This window comes from Ips typographus, linkage group LG4 (genome assembly GCF_016097725.1).
Source record: "Ips typographus isolate SLU linkage group LG4, UJ_Ityp_2.0, whole genome shotgun sequence".
Classification (NCBI taxonomy): Eukaryota; Metazoa; Arthropoda; class Insecta; order Coleoptera; family Curculionidae; genus Ips; species Ips typographus.
The window spans coordinates 1185808-1206096 of record NC_138425.1 but is presented as its reverse complement, the minus strand read 5'-3'; the positions used below and the strand labels follow the sequence as shown (position 1 = coordinate 1206096).

Below are 20289 nucleotides of genomic sequence, written 5' to 3'. Positions count from 1 at the left end.
GCGTTTTGTTCTTTTTTTTTGCTTTTTGTTTGACGAAGCCCAGACGGAACAAAGGGGTGATTAATTTCAGTGTGAAGACGAACAAATAAGGTGGAAAAAACCACTGACGACAAACAATTCCACCAATCGTTTTTTAACTAGTAAGCTAATAAAAAATAATGTCATATAAAATCATAATGTTGGCAAACATTTTTATACAGCAGTATTTTAGACTATAATTACTGTAATGATCACAGTTTCAGTATTTCCATTATTTTATTTTTTTAAATTTAAATCAGTACTAATGAAGTAGAATCGATGGTGCAATACGGCTACCGCCACATGTGTAGAAATCTTTCTATACCGACTTCTTTGTTATCTGTTCTACCTGAAGATAGTCAATAGACAGAACTGGATGTGGAATACAAGTGCTAATGAGCTAAAGAAACTGCCGCTCAAATCGTAAAAAAATTATCCCTAACAGTTTTTGACACCCTTTTGTGTATTATAAAAATAGTCTGGTAGTCATTTTACTTGTTTTAAATACTTTTCTATCACATATACAATCACGTACACTTTAAACACAAACTTAGCAGTAGCAAATTAGGAATAAAAAGAGCTTTCAGAATCGGATATTAAAAAATAAGTAAGGTTGATGATGGTTCCGCAAAGACAAAATCAGAAAATAAAAAACTGAATTCCAAATGGGTGTATATTTTCCACTTAGACCATGGACTATAACAAACAGTGGAGTCAGTGGAATGACTGGACAGAAGCTTGACCAATCGCTCTAAAATCTTTTCAAAAGTTTAACAACATGCCTTTCGGTTGACCATAAACTAATCTGAATGAGAACAATAAATAAGCACTTTTCAAACCTGCCAACACAATTGTACAGTCGCAGTATACAGTGTTGTAAACCGAATAATTTGAAAGGGGTAAAGGTTTTATAACTTCTTTTAAACCTTCGTCACTTGAAGGTCTAATAAAAACGGATTGGTTTACACCGCACTAATTATACGAGCAGGCTCATATTTGAATATTAGTTAGAAAGGGTTGTTGGTTTTTTCAACTACCTGCTGATGCTGGTTGAATTAGGGAGTCAAAACTTTTTTTTTGTCTTTTTTTGTGTGAATTATTTAAAGTTGGGTTACGCAGGTGTTGCCGCGATTAATCTAATCAATTCGCTTTAGAGGTGTGGATTATTGCCGTTTTTTTGCTTGCAAACGGTTAAAACTTCGCAAAAAACTCATGATTCTTAACAAAGGCTTAGGCATAGATATTTCCTAATAAGAGATTATCCTAAGAAGTTTGAAAAAACTAATTGTCAGTTGTATACGCAACAGTACACGGCAAACCGAAATCACAGGCACCTTTGACAATGACAGTGACAGTTAGTTCTGTCGGAAACGGCGGATGGTGAACTAATCTAGTGGTAATTAAAGTACGTCTATTTCCGTCTGTCTAATACAGTTAAAAAAAAGATAGAACTACTATGAGCGTATATTTGGTTGCCTATGATAAAATCGTGCATTAATGGGATTCATTAATGAACGATTTTGTATCCGTTATCGTCCATTAAAAAAGCTGTTAATACGTGGTCGAGGGAAAAAAAAATTATATCCTTAAAATAAACTATTGCAAATTAATGCTCTCGACAAAATATTGAGAGAACTTCATACGTGACGTGTCATCGAATAAGCAAACTATTCCAATTGTCATCCGCCGATTTTTAATTACAAATTACAACTTAAGCTAAGTTGAGGTTTGAATGTGACAGATCAGGTGCAAAATAACAGTCTAACTAAACTAAACTAATGTAAGTTATCCTTAAAGTCCACTTAGCCAATGTTGGGAAAACTACGAAGGCGTAGAAGGGTCACAGACGTTATTTTTCTTAAATTTTTACTTCAAACTCGGAATTTAGTTGCAATGTTGTCAAACTGACAAATTCTACTATTTTAGATCTACTAATTAAGATCAAAGAGTGTTTGCAATGTTACCAAACTGACTAATTTTACTAATTTGGGTTGGAGTATATGCAATGTTATCAAACTGACAAATTTTACAATTTTGGTTTGAAGAGTGTTTCCAATCTGTCCAAACTGACAAGTACAACTAATTTGTTTGAAGTGTGTTTGTTTGCAATGTTGCCAAATTAACAAACTCTCCTAATTTAGATCGAAGACTGTTTGAAATGTTGACTAACTGACAAAATTTGGTTCAAAAGTATCCTTGCAATGTTATCAAACTAACAAATTCTACAATTTTGGTTCGAAGAGTGTTTGTAATGTAACCAAATTGACAACTCCGACTAATTTCCTTGAAGTGGGTTTGCAATGTTGCCAAAGTTAAAAAATCTTACTAATTTGCTTCGAAGAATGTTTGCAATGTTGCCAAACTGAAAAATGTTGTCTAATTTGATTTGAAGAGCTTTTGCAATGTGACAATGTAAATTCTGAGTTTGAAGTAAAAATTTAAGAAAAATAACGTCTGTGGCCTTTCTACGCCTTCGTAGGAAACAGACACAATTTACTTAAATTTTTCTTGTATGTATTAGTGGAAGAACTGGCAAAATGTTCTTCTATGTCGGCGTTTTCGAAAGAAAAGCGACTGTTTATGTTGGCAGTTCCTCATAACCCAAACAAACATTTTCGGGTCGCAAATTTGTGAGTTTCATCATGTGTGTATATAACCGCTACCAGGCCTGCACATTACAAAATTAAATAAACAAACAATTGAGAGGAAAAGCAACCCGGTGAATGTTTGTTCGTTATTTGTGCAAGGTGGTCGCCGCATTTTCGTGTCTTGATGATAGTTCTCGATCCAATCTTCGTGTTGGTATCCCGTGGCGATTTCGGCACCCAAAACCAACATTTACCTTTGTTTCGTTTATTTTTGATAACACCCCAATTATGGCCGAACCAAATTATCGGCTTTCATCGCCTTTAATGACCAGTTTGCGCTGGATGTTTCTTCGTGGTAAACTACCAGTATCTTGAATCGCTAAAAATATATGTACAGCCATCCCTTATTTTTTCTTATAGTTGCACCTGCCAAATATTGACAGGCTGCTCGATTACCGTTTATCTAATAGTGTTTATAACGGGGAACGTTAACAACGAACTCAGTGTTCAATTATGAATCTTTAGTAGGGAATGCAATACGAAAAAAAAAACTGTTACACACATCACCGGATTATTTCATTAAATCCACCCTTTCTGGCACCACCATCCTAACGTGTTTAGAAATACGTTCCCATGTATATCTTCCGTTGACTGTAAATCGCACCTGAAGATGACGAAGCCGAAACGAAGGGCACCGCCAAAAAATTAATAATAAGATACCAGCCCAATTTTTAAAAAACGATATATTACCCATTGATTGAACATGTTCCCTCACGTTAATGGTTTTCTTTTTCAGTGTAGCAATAAACCCTTTTTCGGGTGCTGCATGCATAAATTTGCAACTCATGATTATTCATATTTCAAAAAATTAAAATCCATTCATTGATACGAACCCTTTGGGATTGGATGCATTATAGCGTGCATCGATATGATTGACAATAAAAAGGGATCACGCATTGTCTAATCACTCTAATGTACCATAAAAGTCAGAAGTAGAAGTATAGGGACCCAATTATCTGTTTTTCAATAAAAAACAGAGAAGAAAAAACAACTTCACTTCATAATTCACTTTATGCTTTGTGTTTTCGTTATACTTCTTTTAACTTTTAATTTAAGTACTTACCAATAAAATCATTATTGCTCACATACATTTATATGCTAGAATAACTATAATTAAATATTCTTACTGATTCAATTCTAAACTGTCAAATTACTGTCATTCTGACGTCATAAAAGCTCTGCTCGCTCCATGGAGCGTGAAAACACTGAAAACGAATGCGGCCATTATTTTTTTTTTTTTTTTTTAACTTTCTTTATGGCTTTCACCACTAGGGTATTCAGCCAGGCCAAGTTAGGTTAGGTCGAGGGTGGCCTACGCCACGTCGGAGCTTAAGCTCCTCCTCTTAGGTCTGATTAAGAAGTTAGCAAGACAACACAACAAAGGATTCAAACTCTTCACGCTCCCGGGCTCTGGAGGAGCTGACACACTTTTGGAAGAGCCTCGGATGGAAAGGAAGGTGTCAGAGATCTGGAAATGATCCAATAATGTTAAAATCATAAATCAATATTGTTAACTTTCAAAAAATGACAAATGAGTTTAATTATGGTGGATGACGGCGAACCCAACACACCCCGCAGGCATACAGGAGCCTGGATTCCACTTTTAATCAATTCCTGGTACAAATCTCCATTCATTCGGTCACATTGGAACAAAATATGCTCCAACGTGCCCTGCGAACCACAATGACATAATGAAGAGTCCGCTCTTCCTAACATAAACAAATGTTGAGGCACCAAACAATGCCCTGTCCTAATGCGAATAATGGTGGTAATATGCCTTCTATCTTTATAAGTCAGTCCAGAGAACCAAGGTTTAGAGGGAAACGCATCAGACTCGCCAAGATATCTACGACCCTTGCTCAAAAATGTTCGCCTCCAAGCAGTTTGCCACCCAGCAAAATGCCTACGCTTAACCTCCGGGTAAAACTCATCCCAGTCAAGTTGAATGGGCAAGGGTACATTCAAATTCCTACCCAGGCAGGCCAAGAGGTCCGCCCTTTCATTACCCGCAATGCCACAGTGGCTCGGCACATAACATAATTTCACGACCGTGTCGGATTCATTTGCCTCTATAATAATCTGCTTTGTAAGAAAGGAAATGTGATCCAGACGGTGTTTGGATGATGTCCTGGAGATCTTCTGAATGGCACTCTGCGAGTCACTAAATATAATGGCCTTCTTAACCTTCTTTTTAAGACACATTTCAACCGCCTGGTGTATGGCAACCGTCTCAGCTGTACAGATTTGAATAAACCTAGGAAGGCGCGAAGAAAAACTGTAGTCCAACTGGGGACAAAAAATGCCGAAACCGGCAGATGCAGCATCCCTGTCAAGGGAGGCATCCGTGTAAATGTGGACATAATCGGAAAAACTCCCATTAATCTTTTCCAGAAAAGACTCCCTAACCCTGGGATCATCCTTCCGCAAGTTTATGTTGACAAGCGGGACCGTCATCATTTGATAATCAAGATTATAACAAAAATCAGGAAAAACCGAGTAAGACTTAATGTACTCAACAAAATCACCTAGCTCCTCAAACGCACGCACCAAGTAAGGACGGGGTCTGTTAGACAGATATCCCCTAAAACTGTACAGCTCCAAGACTTCCCCCAAACCATCCAAAATGTGATTATTATCATACATAAAGTTTTTCAACACAAATTTCTTTGCTAGCAATCCCATTCTGTACTCCAAAGCCATTTCAGCACATTCAGTCAGCAACAAATTAGTTGGAGTGGATTTCATGCATCCCGTAATAACCCTCAGGGCTTCAAATTGGACCCTGTCCAATTTGCTCTGGTTTTTCTTAGTGATGGGACTCAATAGAAACCCACCAAAGTCAAGATGAGACCGAACTAGACCCTTATAAATAGAGAGCAAGGTGATCGGATCCGCTCCCCACCACACACGCGTAACAGCCTTCATAACATTAATGCCCTTCCTAGCCCCAATACACATCCGATCAGTCTGCTTAGACCAGTTCAAATTTTCAGTCAGTATGATACCCAAATATTTATATTCTTTGACCCATGAGATTACACTTCCCTCATAAGTAATACAGTCAATTGGAAAGTTGTATGATTTTCTTGGCGAGAAAACTATTGCCTTTGACTTATTAGGGGACAGATGCAGGTTCAATGAGGAAAAGAGGGCACCCAGCTGCAACAGAAACTCATTCATTTCCCTAATAATATCTGGAATATTGGGCCCACTACAATATAAAACAATGTCATCAGCATATTGAATTATCCTAATGTTGGTTTTTGGAATTTTATGAATTTTCCGGGTGTAAATATTAAATAAAATTGGACTCAGGGGGGACCCCTGGGGCAATCCTATGGTAACCTTTCGCGGACCCACAATGTTATTATCCAGCAAATCTACGTAAATTTCACGATTAGATAGCAAGTTAAAGATAAGATTTTTAATATCGGTAGATATGCTAGCTTCTCCCAAAATATCATACAATTTATGAATGCTTACGTTATCATAAGCAGCTGACACATCCAGGAAGACTCCCACCGTATACAATCTTGTATGGAAACCTTTAAGGATACATAGAGTCAGGGTAGAAAGACACTCCAAACTACCCTTCCCCCTCCTAAATCCCATCTGGTCACTAGGAAACCATCTCCTATTCTCCAAATCCCACTCTATTCTGTTTTTAATAACTGTTTCCAGGACTTTCCCCACACAAGAATTTAGAGCAATTGGTCTGTAGCTCTTAATGTTTCCCGACTGATGATCTGGCTTCAATAAAGGTAGAATTTTAGTTCTTTTCCATTGAAATGGAATCTCGTGACCAAAGAGTGCCCCATTATACATCCCCAACAACAACTCCTTTGCTCGGACTGGAAGATTCTTAATCATAGAGTAGTAAACATTGTCCATTCCTGGTGAGGTGTCCCTTTTATCCTTCAGTGCGTATTCAAGTTCCAGAAGGGAGAATGGAGGATCACCCCCCCCCCCTCACCTGGTGTGAAGCAAAATTCGGAGGGAGTCAGCCCAATAGAAGCCTGCTCCCACCCATCCAGCATCTCCACTGCCACCATCTCTGCTATGCTAACCGTCTTACAGTTAGGTCTATTTATACTGCTGCCAAATCTTTTCACTGTTTTCCAAACTTCACCCATTGGGGTGTTACGGTTTAGATTGTTGCAGAATTTGACAAAGGAGGCCTTCTTTTTGTTTTTAAATACAAATTTAGACAAAGCCATGACTCTCTTGCACTCAACAAAATTCTCAATGGAAGCATTAGCTCGAAGCTCTTTAAGTTTTTCTTTACGAAGACATAAGATATTATTACATTCATTGTCCCACCAAGGAGTAGGAGGCTTGGGTTTTTTACCGAGGTAAGGCTTGCGTACAGGGACATTCTCCTGAACTACTTCACTCAGAAACCTTTCAAACTCACTATAATTTGAAATGGAACCCCATTTATTTAGTTTGTTCAATGCTGCCACATGATATGAATCCCAATTACAGCCCTTAACATTAAGTTTTGAAACCTTTTCCCTACTTAGGTAACTTGGTGACTGACTCCGACCTTCACCTGAGATTGAGATTTGGATTGGAAAGTGATCACTACTCCCTGTGTCCTCCATTGTACTCCAGGTACAATAAGGGCTTAAGGCAGCAGAAATGACAGAGATATCCGGGCAGGACTTGTTCAAGAGAGGACTAGTGAGCCTAGTTGGTGAACCATCATTAAGGATCAAAATATCATTATTATCAAGTATATTATATATGTGATTTCCCATTATGTTGGGTATATCACTTCCCCATAGTGGGTGTTGACTATTAAAGTCCCCCACTATCAGTTTTGGGTGAGCAAACTGATCAATGACACTTTTGAGCTGGTTGAACTCGATTCGAATGTTAGGAGGACAGTACACATTCACTAAGGTAATATTTGAAAGTTTAAGCTTAATAGATTGGATTTGGAAATTAATAGGGATGTTGGCAACTAAGTTGTCAACAATGTCAAACTCTAAACCAGATTTAACAAGGGTAAGGATACCACCTTTACCGTCATTCCTGTCACTTCTGACACATACATATCCCTTTAGAGAGAAAGGCTGGGTATTCCTCAGCCATGTCTCTTGCAACACAATGATGTCAAACTTATTACTATTATTAAATAATTGCAAATTTATGAGATTGGAATATACACTTCGTATATTCCATTGGAGAATACGCAAAGAGGCAGCGAACTTGTTACCAAGTATCATCCTCCATCTCTGAAGGAGGACCTTGCACATCTAAAGACACATTCAAATTTTTTAATACATTTTGCATCAACAGCATATCACTGAAATGCATATTTTTCACAATGTTTAACAACGCAAATCTCATTTGTTCAATCTCCTCAGGAGGCTTGTCCACACCCCCTGAATTGGCACCATGCTGTGAGGCCTGCCCGGGGGGGCCCCCCACTTCATGGCACCAAGAAGAACTTGAGTCGAATGCCTTCATACGAGTTGGTTGTGGCACCAAGCACTGTTTCACAGCTTCCCTATCATACCCGGGGGAGATAGAGGGTGACAAAATTTTTCTTTTTTTTACATCTGAGCGTCGTGACGCCAGTTGTGATGCTACACTACTGTAAGAGGGGTTTTTCTCTAATGTTTCCCTATTTTTACTTTTCTGGTATATATCTCTGTTGTTAGATACCTGGCTAAATCCCTGTACATTCTTCCCTTCCCGCTCACGCAAATTGGGGAAATCCCCAGCCTGCCTTGAGAAAGAGGACTTTTTAGTTTTTGGAAGCATTTTATCAGCTTCATAAAAAGAAATTCTGTCTACTGACATATATATTTTAATTTGTTTCTGCCTTTGGTATTCGAGACATTCCTTGTTGGTTGACCTGTGGTTGTTACCACAGTTAACACACCTAAAGTCCTTTGTACAATTATCCTCTGAGTGGCCTTGGTCCGAACATTTTGCACATTTAGGCTTACCTCTGCACTGTTTTTTAGTATGGCCAAAGAGAAAACAGTTAAAGCACTGAGTGACGGGCATTATATAATTTTCTACCTCCATTTCAACACCATACAAATTAATTGACTTGGGGATACTTTTTCCAGAAAATGTCAGTAGACACGTTCCAGTCTTTATAAAAACAACTTCCTTCTTCTCATTTAGTGACCTCCTGTTAAATCTAACTACTTTTAAAATATCCACAGTAGACTGAACATTATTCAATATTTCCTCTAAAGTGAAATCAAATTGTACACCTCTAATAATACCCTTGGAGCAGACATTATACTCTGGAATATAAAGATTATAGCCTTTACCGGCCAACTCACTATGCGAGACGAAACTGTTAGCTGCCTCAGCATTACTGAATTCAATTATAATTTTGTTTTTACCCTTACGCAGGGGCCCACGAACGTTTTGCAGTTTGAGTTGACTGAGCATCTTAGCTATGGACAAAGGGTGCATATTACCAACATTATTGTCCCTGGGGCCTTCCACAACCACAGTAAAAGGACCCAAGGAGTTGCCCTGATAGAAGTACTTGATCCTGTCATCATGTTTGGCATTTGAAGGATTATTAGTAACTTGGGGATCACCGGCTAAGCCGGAGTCCCCGGGGTTGACCCCCATTTTAAACTTATAAACAACCTAACCTAAAAGTTAACCCAGTGGAATCCAAGCTTATGAACTAAAATACCTGTTGGTTTCAATGGAGATGAAGTCAACACGCAACTACCGAACACTTATTAGATCAAATTTTCTGTCGATGGGTGTAATTAACACAGGAAAATTGTTAGTAATTTCAGACGACCTCGCAGCGAAACGGAGCCGAGCGAAAAAAAAAAAAACGCGGCCATTATTGTTATAAAATTCATGCAGGTAGTTGTCGTATTATGACATTTTATTTAAAGCGTGTTGTACCGTAACCGATTTTAGCTGCAATTTGAGCTCATATTGTAGCTAAAATCAAACCAGGACCCGTAAAATAAATTCTATATTAAGAGCGGAAAGTATGGTCCATTTTTTTTCCCGTGGCGTCATCATTTGCCTTTCTTGTCTATTATATGCGTTCCGAGTGCGATAGAATTTTGACGTCATCTAGTCACGTCGGCAATGAATCAGGACGACAAGGCTCGGAAAATTGGCCGCCATTGTTAACACAAAGTAAACAAAACGACATTTTTTATTTTTGATGTAAATTTTACAATATTTTAAGGAGTATTTTGATTTAACTTGTTTTTAATTGCGATACTACGTGTGAGACTAGATAATGTGTGTGTGTTTCGGGAGTCAGTTTTGAAAATCCCACCTTCTTAATACACTTTACAACTATCAAGAGGCCCAGTGAAACATTTTGAAGAAACTAGAGTTTGTGGAACAGAAAAGGATGCCTTTTCTAATAGAAAACACTGTCACAATGAAACAGCCCATATATTTACTTACTCCCAAGAAGAGTTTTTACAAGAACACTACTAAAACCAAGTTTATTCAAGCCAGTGGTTCTGAAAGTAACATGGATATAGAGTAAAGGTGTATTTAGCAGAAGCTGACAAGGTGATTTACCTAATACTATAAAAAGGACTCTGGTAGAGGTATTAATGAGCTGCTAATACTAAATAGCTTATGTTTCAGGTATATTTATTTACCTAATCTAGAGTTTGCTTATCATGCTTTGAAAGGGTCCAAATTTAAAAAGTCCCATTATCAATTGCTCTTAAGACTCTGAACAAAAGGTGTTTGAAGCAATGGTTATAATGGTGTTGTCAAAATCCATATGCAGAGTGTTGAAAAAACAAATTTCTAGTAAGTTTCAGGTAATATTAGGTAAATTATAGGCAATAGATATACCAAAATGTCCTTGAAAAATAATAATTCGATTTTAGCGCATTAATCATTCCTTCACCAAGTATCAAGAAATAATAATAGTGAGGCGTGGCAAGAGACAATTATTACATCGTAGACGCATTTTTTCTTGCATTCAGACTGGATTAAGATGTTTTTAGTTTAAAAGTTTCTCTCAAAGAACTTTTGGACGTCCAGTTTCTCATATTCTTTATATCACCATTTTAGTCAAAAATCTAATCATTTTGCATACACCAAATGTCAAGAATAAGTTTACTGAAAAATCATCTTTTAGTTAACTGCAGGCTTTCAGTTATACCCGATCAAAAACTTGCTTTTGCAAATGAAGCATACATGCAGCTATCACTCGAAAGTGTTTTATAATGATGGAATGTTTAGGCTCTGAGTGCAATTAGTTTTGAACATCGCTTTAACCACGCTGAACGAGCTCAAATTTTCTCCAAAATTGCCTCATCTAAGTTAACTACTCTTGTTGTTTCATAATGGCATTGGAACTTATAAGACTGGTTAAAGGTGCCAAATAACTAGGTGTAGTCATTTAATGAATATTAATTTTTCGTCGTTCGGGCTTCCTAAATAAGGCTTCGTGTCCCTTCGCATCCTATCTCATCTCTGATTAAAAAAGCGCCTTGAAATTAGTGACTCCAAGAGCGATTTCTTTGTTGGCTCAATTCGATTTGGTCAGTTTTGTCTTTTTTGCGACCCTAACAACAAACGGAGGGTATTTTCAAGCTGTGAAATGGCAACGTATCATTATCGGCTTAGCTCTATTATATTCTAGGACAATTGGGTCTGTTGTAAATGATTATTTTCGAAATTTTGGTTGATGGCCGGATAATGATAGACTTTAAACCGGCAGGTGCAAGATTTAACACCCAATACTATTATGGCGTTTTTTACATTCTTTTTTGTTTCTTAGATCTTAGAAAATTTTAATTTTGAGTTTGTTCTGTTTAAATGAATTTTTCCTTCTAACCATGTAAAGTTTTGTTACAACCATGCACTAACTATCCGTTTTGTGCGCAACATCTGATCCAGCCTCCTATCGATTTTATTGCAGTATCATCCAGGCCGCGAGAACATCAACCCTCCGCATCCAGTCTTACATTTTTCACTTTGGTTGTTTTTACTTTCCTAACCGCGCCTTATTAGTAAATGTATAAATCATAAAATGTGAGTAATAATTTTCTTTGCATTAAATCTCGAGATGAGTTCTAATAGACTTGCAAGTATAATTTATTGAAAAAAAAAATCATGGGAGTAATTGAAATATAAGACGGAAAAAAAATTAATTTAGCGTACAGTGAAAATCAGGACAATGATTTTAAAAAACTTGGTGGTAATTGTGATAGTGTTATTGAGTGTCAATATTCAAGATGCATCGACCAATCCGGATGCAAAACGGCTATATGATGACCTGTTGAGTAATTATAACAGATTAATTAGGCCAGTCCGGAACCATTCCACTAATATTCTGGTCAAGCTGGGTTTGAGACTATCTCAGCTCATCGAATTGGTAAGCAGTGGTATCAATTTAATATAAAGTATTTCTTTAAAAAATTTCTATATTATGTTTTGGACAGAACTTAAAGGATCAAATTCTTACCACCAACGTCTGGCTTGAACACGTAAGTTTTCAACATTGAGAAGAACTAACAATATACAGGGTGTGTTTGTAAAAAAAAAACAGGAATGGTACGACTACAAGTTTAACTGGAATCCTTCGGAATACGGTGGAGTGACCGAATTGTACGTCCCATCTGAACACATTTGGCTACCAGACATCTTGCTTTACAACAAGTACTTTTATAAATTGAAAACTTTAACATTACAATCAATTACGACTGTTTTAGTGCCGATGGTGAATACATTATTACGACAATGACAAAGGCTGTTCTGCGGTACGATGGTAAAATTCAATGGACACCGCCCGCCATTTTTAAATCGTCCTGCGAAATTGATGTGCGGTATTTTCCCTTTGATCAGCAGACTTGCTTTATGAAGTTTGGAAGTTGGACTTACGGCAGTCAGGTATAATGTTTTCTTTTTTTATCCAAATGTGCTAAAAATAGTCCAATAATTATTGATATTTTAAAATTTTATAATAAATAACCACTTGCTACTCCATGTAGGTACACAGAAGCTCAAATATGACTAACATATTATGTTATACAGATAGACCTTCAACATATAAATCAAAAACCTGGTGAAGACATTGTGGACGTGGGAATCGACCTTCGGGAATACTATCCCAGCGTCGAATGGGATATTTTGGCAGTGCCAGCTGAAAGGCACGAAAAGTACTACCCCTGTTGTCCTGATGAGCCTTATCCAGGTTATTTTCACGTTCCAAATACCAAATTATGGGTTTATTTTAGTTTTTATTTGCAGATATCTTTTTTAATATCACTCTAAGAAGAAAGACTCTTTTTTATACCGTAAACTTGATAGTACCATGCGTGGGAATTTCGTATCTGTCCATTTTAGTTTTTTACCTTCCAGCGGATTCGGGAGAAAAAATCGCCCTGTGCATAAATATTCTGCTATCTCAAACTATGTTTTTCCTTTTGATTTCCGAGATTATACCTTCAACCTCTTTAGCTATGCCACTTCTAGGTAAGAATAAATGTTTTATATAAAATAGTAAAAAAACACAATTTTGGTCTTTTTTAGGAAAATATATTCTTTTCACCATGGTGATGGTAGGTTTTTCGGTAGTAATAACCATCATCATATTAAACGTGCATTATCGCAAACCGAGCACACATAAAATGGCTCCTTGGGTGAGGAGTTTCTTCATCAAAACTGTTCCTAAGTTACTGTTAATGCGAGTGCCTAAGGACCTACTGACTGAATTAGCGGCCAGAAAAATTCCTTCGATAAGAATTCAAGGAAAAACAGTTAGGGAATTGGAAGCGTTATCGCCCAGTTCCAGTTCGACGTCGTCTAGTTCGAGTTTGAATAGAGGAAGAGGTTGTAATGGGTTGCATTCAACCACCACTACTAGGTAAGAAAAAAAAGTATATATTAACTAAAATTCGTCTTAAAACTTGAATAATGTTATAGCAGATTTAAAAAATTGTAGATTGAGAGGATTTGCTGGTACTTTAAGCGGTCGAATGGGTTATAACGGACTGCCATCTGTGTTTTCTGGGTTGGACGAAAGTGACTCAGGCAATCGTAAAAAATACCCATTCGAACTGGAAAAGGCTATCCACAACGTTATGTTTATTCAGCGCCACATCCAGAGGCAGGATCAATTCAATGCGGTTAAATTTCATCTTGAACATTTAAAACCTGTTTAAAGAACAAACTTGTTTTTTTATTCGTAGGAGGATCAAGATTGGGGTTTTGTCGCCATGGTTCTGGATCGTCTGTTTCTCTGGATTTTCCTGATTACGTCACTGGTAGGTACAGTGTCAATCCTTTGCGAAGCGCCCTCTTTGTATGACGACACGAAACCGATTGACATGGAATTGTCTTCGGTCGCTCAACAACAATTTATGCCCGACATGGATTTCTGAGGTATACCTCGGACTCCTTAAGGAGTTTATGTTTCATTATAACCGTCGCGTGATTACTTGGACTCTTGTTATTTATTCTTATAGGAATCGTTACTCATTTATGACATATACAGGGTGGTCCAGTTTTAAATGTCAATAATTCACCAATCCATAGCCAATTAAAAAATAAGTTGACATTATGTCATTTTCCTGAAAAGTGCTTCCTAAGGAAAATACAGTCCTTCAAATTTCTGTTTAAAAAATCGTTTTTTTTTGTCATATAACTGTCAGACCGTGGGAGCAATATTGATCAAATTTGGAACAAGCACTTTATTACACGTTATTACGGTCAAAGACCCAAAACTAACCTAACCCAACTTAAAAATTGTCTTGGAAACGGAAAATTCACTTAAGAAGTTTAAAAAATATTATTGTAGCCAGTTTTCATAGTTTCCAGACAAACTAAAAAACTTTAGTTTTGAAAATTGAATTAGAAAAGATAAAAATTTCAGAAGCTTAAAAATTGTGTTTGTAACCAGTTTTCATGCAAATCGAGAGACTTTAATACTAAAAATTGACTTGTAGACATAAAAACTACTTTTTTAAGAATTTGTTACTACAAATTCATACATTTAAACCTTAAAAATTGACTTGAACCCCAAAATGTAACTGAACTAATGAAAAGGGACATCAGAAGCTTAAAATTTGCATTTGAAGTAAGTTTTCATAATTTGAAGACAAATTTCAATATTTTAGTCTTGAAAACAGTCTTAGATGCAGAACATTAACATTAGATTCATGAAAATTGTCTTGAAAACGAACTTTTCGTGCTTTTTACTTTGCTTTTCATTTTCTTCGAATTCTGGACTATTTTTAGTGCTTCAAAACTGCTTTCAGCTTGGAAAATCGAGTTTCAAGACTATCTTCACCAAGTTATTGACATAGCAAACCTAAAAAACAATTTTTACATTCTTCATAGACTTAAAATAGCATTCCAAGCTTTGTCACTATTAAATCGACTTCTAGACACCTCAGTGCTAAAAATTCGGGTATTTCTTAATAAACTAGAATCGTTTTTAGTGTTTTAAGGCTGTTTTCAGTGCCTCAAATCGAATTTCAAGACTATCTTTACAAAGTTTTTGACTGTGTCCACTGACCATAATCTTGAACATGTTATTTCAAGCTTCTTCACTATTAAATTGACTTCTACACTCATAGGTGCAATAAATTGTAGCATCTCTAAGAAATTCAGACTGTTTTTAATGCTTTTTAAGACTGAAAAATCGAGTTTAAGACTATTTCCAAAAGTCAAGTTTTTTCAGTAATAAAGTAAAAAATGTTGGTACCAAATGCTACAATAATAGTCTTGAGAACTAATTTTTAGAAATAAAATAGTCGGAAAATTTAATTTACTTCTAGACTTGTTGTCCAGTCCAGAAAATTGAGTTGTACACCAATTAAAGTCTTGAAAATATACTTTTGGACTCTCTTTAGTCCTAGTAAAGTCAGTTCTAGCATTAAAAGGCAACTTTTATATTATTTTTAGTAGTAAAAAATGAGTTTCATGCACAATACAATCTTTGTCTTGATTTCCGGACTTTTTTTACTTCTTGAATGCCAGTTTCAGACACTCAACCAGGATGGCAGGCTGAGAAAGCGAATCATAAGACCATTCCTAGTAGTAAAAAAGTTTTTAGACTATTCAGTACAAATTTGGACTTTCACAAGTCTTGAATGTTCAGTTTTAAACTATAAAACGATTTTTTAAATGGAAATTTGGAGGACTGTATCTTCCTTAGGAAACGTTTTTCAGAAAAATGACATAATGCAAGTCAACTTATTTTTTGATTAGCTATCAAATGGTGAATTATTGACACTTAAAACTGGACCACCCTGTACAGGTACCAAATTTCTGTTTATACCGTGCGATAGCATTTATTACACTAAAACATTGATCATACTTTGTAAAACACTCTGTAGATTCGGTAACTGTGAATTCTACCAAAGAAAAACAATTTTTTTTAGTTTTAAATTTTAAGTGTTATTATTCCTATGAATAATGTTGAATTTTCCACACCTTTCATATAGGTATACTTATTACGTATAAAATAAGTGCAATTTTTCGTAATGATCTCTAATAATCCTCTTTGAGAGGTCTTTGTTATAGTTATAACTATACAGGGTTGTTGTAGGATACCGAAGGGTAGAAAGTACATAAAAGAAAAACGCTAAAGTGCCCATATAAACTATGGTATAAAGTGCCCCCTTTCGGAGCTAGCAGGCACTAAAGTATATGCCCCAAGAAAAAAGTTTTTTTATCTGAATTAATAAATTTGTGTGGCTCACCTTTAGGACGTCCTAACTCCGCTAGGGGGCACTTTTCGACTGCAATTTATATGACACTTTGGAGCTTATTTCTTATGTACTTTCCACCGTTGAATTAAGGTTCTCACCCATTTGTCCGTCACGGCACGTTGCAAAGTAAATGGATCTCCGCTCACTAGCACGGAAAAACGGAGTCATATCAGTATATGGCACCGTTCGTTGACGGACAGCAAAGGCCCGTGCCCAATCAATTTGGACCACCCTGTATGCATTATTTAGGATTGTATCTTAATAATCTAGTGAAAGTGATGTTTTTCCTTTTTTAAATTAGGAAAATGTTTATGTAAATGTTTCCTTTTTGAAATTTTGAAACATTCTTTCAGATGATAACCAACTAATTCATTTTTAACACTGTAATAATAACTTCAGGACACATGAATTTTATTGGTTCTTAAAAAAGTTTATATTACGAATACCTATAGGAGCATAACTATTAAAATAAATTATTACTTGTACTATCAGCTATTTTGAAAAAAACTGTCAAGTTTTTAAATAATCTTGAATAATAATACCGCTACACTTTTCCATCATCACTTGCGGTCACACTACCGTTGTCACTATTCCTAGCCTTATCTAGTTTTTCGCCTTTCAACATCAACTGAATCTCCTCCAAACTCTTCCCTTTTGTTTCGGGAATAAAAAACATCGAATACAAAGCAACAAAGAAGGCGCTGGCGGTAAACACATAAAATGGTACGTACATCCCAAACTTATGCAACACTTGGTACAACTGAATGGATAGAAGCCCGCCAATTACAAACATTACGTCCGCCACAGTCATTCCCAGTGCTTTCATCTTAGCCGGAAATATTTCAGCCGTGATAACGATAGGCACTAGTCCGATACCATATTTGAACACTCCCGCGTAAATCAGAACGGAAACTATTGGGATCCAAGATACGGAGGACACGTTAATATCTAAAAATTGCAAATGAAAATAGACCGACAACGCGAGAAGACAAAGACCGCTCAACACACTTGAGACAATTAAAATAATTTTTCGACCGAATTTATCGATAGTAAACGAGGCAAAGATCGATGCTGATAACATAATTAGAGAGAACACTATAGCGGTGATATTGTTGTCCAAGTAAATCGAGCCGGCAGCGTTCAAAATCGGGTGTAAATTCATGTACATAACACTGATGCAGGCCATGTGTTGTCCTGAAATAAAAACAAAAATGTTGTAGTTAGCAATAACAAAATAAAAATGGTTATATAATTGTGTATTTATTTACGATTAGGTACAATGATTATATTTTAGCGACAAGGCAAAGGACACAAAGTCCAGTCTAGAGTACTAGAACTACTGAAAGTTCTACATACAGGTGTGGTAAATCCAAAACCGACCATAAGAAAACCGTGTAACGGACAGAGAAACGTAGGTAATTGCATGCGCGGGAGAAAGACAGAAAACGAAAAAAATATCAAGTAGGCCATATTTTTAGCGCGCTGTTGCCAAACGCCGTAAGTATTCAATACCCTCGACAAACTTACTTACGGCGTTTGGCAACAGCGCGCTAAAAATATGGCCTACTTGATATTTTTTTCGTTTTCTGTCTTTCTCCCGCGCATGCAATTACCTACGTTTCTCTGTCAGTTACACGGTTTTCCTATGGTCGCTTTTGGATTTACCACACCTGTATACGTACCTATATTCAAAACTGTCATAATAGCGATCGCTTTCCTGTTGCTTCGAACCAAAATCAAATCTTGCGGTCTGCCTTTTTCCTGTTTTTGCCTCTCGATGCCAACAGAAATTTGTTTCAGCTCTTCATCCAGATCGGCTCCAGGCGCCCGAAGACGTTTCAACGCTTCTCTGGCCTCTTCAGGCCTAAATTATCTATTACCAAACGGTTTACATGTGCAATCTTAACCACTTACCGATTTTTATACAGTAAATAATAGGGACTGGCTGGTTGAAATGAGAAAATTGCCAACTGAGCACTTGAAATAACGATGCCGACTATGGGAATAACATAAAAAGGGGTGAAAGGCCCCAAACAATAAACTAAAACAAGCCCGATCAGCATCATGATATAGATTATGGACGAGAGAAATCCCCTTACTTTGGAATCGGCTATTTCGGCTATGTACATTGGAGCGGCTACGAATGACATATCGCCCGCCATTCCAGAGAAAAATCTAAAAAAGTCAATGCATGAGTATGTAAAAATGTTTGAAAATGCTTATATGTAATTATAGTTCTTCTAACTATTTAAACATTAGATACCTTAATAAATTTTTTTTAGAAATGCTCGACTAACCTTGAAAAATTTAAAAATTAAGTTTTTCAAGTATAAAAGTCAAAGTTTATTCTCTATTGTAGTTGCTAGACCAGAACGAACAATAAATAATAAATATTTCCACAGTTATGCAACAGGAAGCATCAAATTATTTAAGACAAATTCACTATCAGACCAAATAATCAGTCGTATCCAATCAATCGTAACCGTATTTCGTTTGGTCATTTTGTTTAGATGTTAATTGTTATTATTAACTTACCTGGCCACAAAAACGTACTCGATCTTATTGGCCAGACCGATGCCGATCCAATTGAGTAAAACAACCACGGCCGCCAGTTGTAAAGACTTTTTCCTCCCTATTTTATCCACAAAGTAAATCGTAAAAGGAAGACCGCACAACGCTCCTAGCAAGGAGATTGTTTCCAGCCATTCAGCCTATAACACAAATTAATATACTGTTTTTATCAAAAACATATTTGAAAATGCTTTAAGAAGTGACAAAATATAAGTAAAATATTATTTAAATTGATGTAATTATTGAACTAACCTGTTTTTCTGTAGTTTCAATGTGAGTGCCATTACTTAATAAAAACGGAACCATAGGGGACGTCCATCCAAAGGACATTCCATCAGAGGCGGCCACTAAAGTTCCTAAAAATTCACAGTTCTTTTTTAACACAAAGAATAATTGAAGTTAAAATTATTACCTGTAACTGCCGCCAAAACCTGCGTTCCTGTGTCTTGAAAAATGTTAAAATGTTTGATTGTCATATTTCACTGGTAAACAACTGAACTGTCTTGAAATCAATCCCGGCAAAAAGCCAGAATAATTATTATCAGAGCAGATAAAAGTGAATAACAACAATTCCAGCGTTTATATATGCGTTGTCGTAATTATTCAGGGATTAAGAAGAAACTCAGACCCAATAAACGTTGACTTGCTCTACTATACCGAGTGAACACTGAATGATGACTTAAGGAAATGGATTCGGGGTCGAAAAAACCGCGATTTATTGATTTCTGTTCTTTGTTTAGGATAACTAAAACCTTCACAACTTGCACTGCACCGACTATTGGAAAGCTAATGACGAAAGTGAACTTCAAATCCCAAGTTTAAGGCCGGCAGGTAATACGACGAACAAAAAGGTTTAAAACTACAATATAGGTACCCATTGTGTGAGGGCAAGGGGAGGAATCTCGATTGGATCTGAACTGAAAATGAAATCGTTATAGTAATACCAGCTTTTTTATATATTATTTATGTTGATCGTAGTGGAATAATTGGTTTTCACGCATATGTTTCGCCTCATTTTGCATATTTATAGAGGAAAACTCATTTCGAAATACAATGTCAAAGTTCATTTTATCAAATCACACATCCATAACAATTAAGCAATAAAAAGGATCTTGTACCCCCAGCAAAATATTTGCGATCCAAAGTAAGCAAGTTTATTTAGTATAGTTACTAAGCTGATGAGGCAACTGACGTTAGAAAGCTCGAGTTCATAAGATTATATTATCTTTGTAGATGGTATTGCACAAAATTATATGGAGATACAAGGCCAGTTAAATAAATAAGAAACAATTTAACAGAATGTTATTTTGTTATTGTAGAGGCAATTACGCGTATTTTTATCACCAAATATA

The 20289-nt window shown here is 36.3% G+C and overlaps 3 protein-coding genes across 4 annotated transcripts; 1 reads left to right on the top strand and 2 right to left on the bottom strand.

The window, feature by feature from the left end:
* Positions 1–3914: 3914 nt before the first annotated feature.
* On the bottom strand, positions 3915–9489 carry LOC145727989 (uncharacterized). 2 transcript variants are annotated; one of them, XR_014177979.1, is made up of 2 exons: positions 9343–9489; positions 3915–4134 (listed from the first exon to the last, which is right to left on the bottom strand). XR_014177979.1 is itself a non-coding variant. In XM_081977884.1 (2 exons), exon 1 carries the CDS (start codon positions 9273–9275, stop codon positions 7884–7886), a length of 1392 nt encoding a protein of 463 aa, XP_081834010.1. In that variant the 5' UTR covers positions 9276–9336; the 3' UTR covers positions 3915–4134; positions 6150–7883. The 2 variants fall into 2 exon arrangements, 1 of the variants encoding a protein (XP_081834010.1); XM_081977884.1 differs by lacking the exon at positions 9343–9489 and adding an exon at positions 6150–9336.
* A 301-nt stretch (positions 9490–9790) lies between these two features.
* Positions 9791–16851, top strand: LOC145728701 (acetylcholine receptor subunit alpha-like 2). Its single transcript, XM_081979130.1, has 10 exons — positions 9791–10199; positions 10278–12024; positions 12092–12136; positions 12199–12308; positions 12362–12539; positions 12684–12843; positions 12900–13124; positions 13182–13515; positions 13594–13777; positions 13841–16851. The coding sequence occupies exons 2-10, from the start codon at positions 11827–11829 to the stop codon at positions 14030–14032; spliced, it is 1626 nt and encodes a 541-aa protein (XP_081835256.1). The 5' UTR covers positions 9791–10199; positions 10278–11826; the 3' UTR covers positions 14033–16851.
* Positions 16761–19889, bottom strand: LOC145728702 (facilitated trehalose transporter Tret1-like). Its single transcript, XM_081979132.1, has 6 exons — positions 19350–19889; positions 19190–19293; positions 18902–19077; positions 18281–18541; positions 18049–18230; positions 16761–17560 (listed from the first exon to the last, which is right to left on the bottom strand). Exons 1-6 carry the CDS (start codon positions 19411–19413, stop codon positions 16911–16913), a joined length of 1437 nt encoding a protein of 478 aa, XP_081835258.1. The 5' UTR covers positions 19414–19889; the 3' UTR covers positions 16761–16910.
* Between the last annotated feature and the right edge of the window lie 400 nt (positions 19890–20289).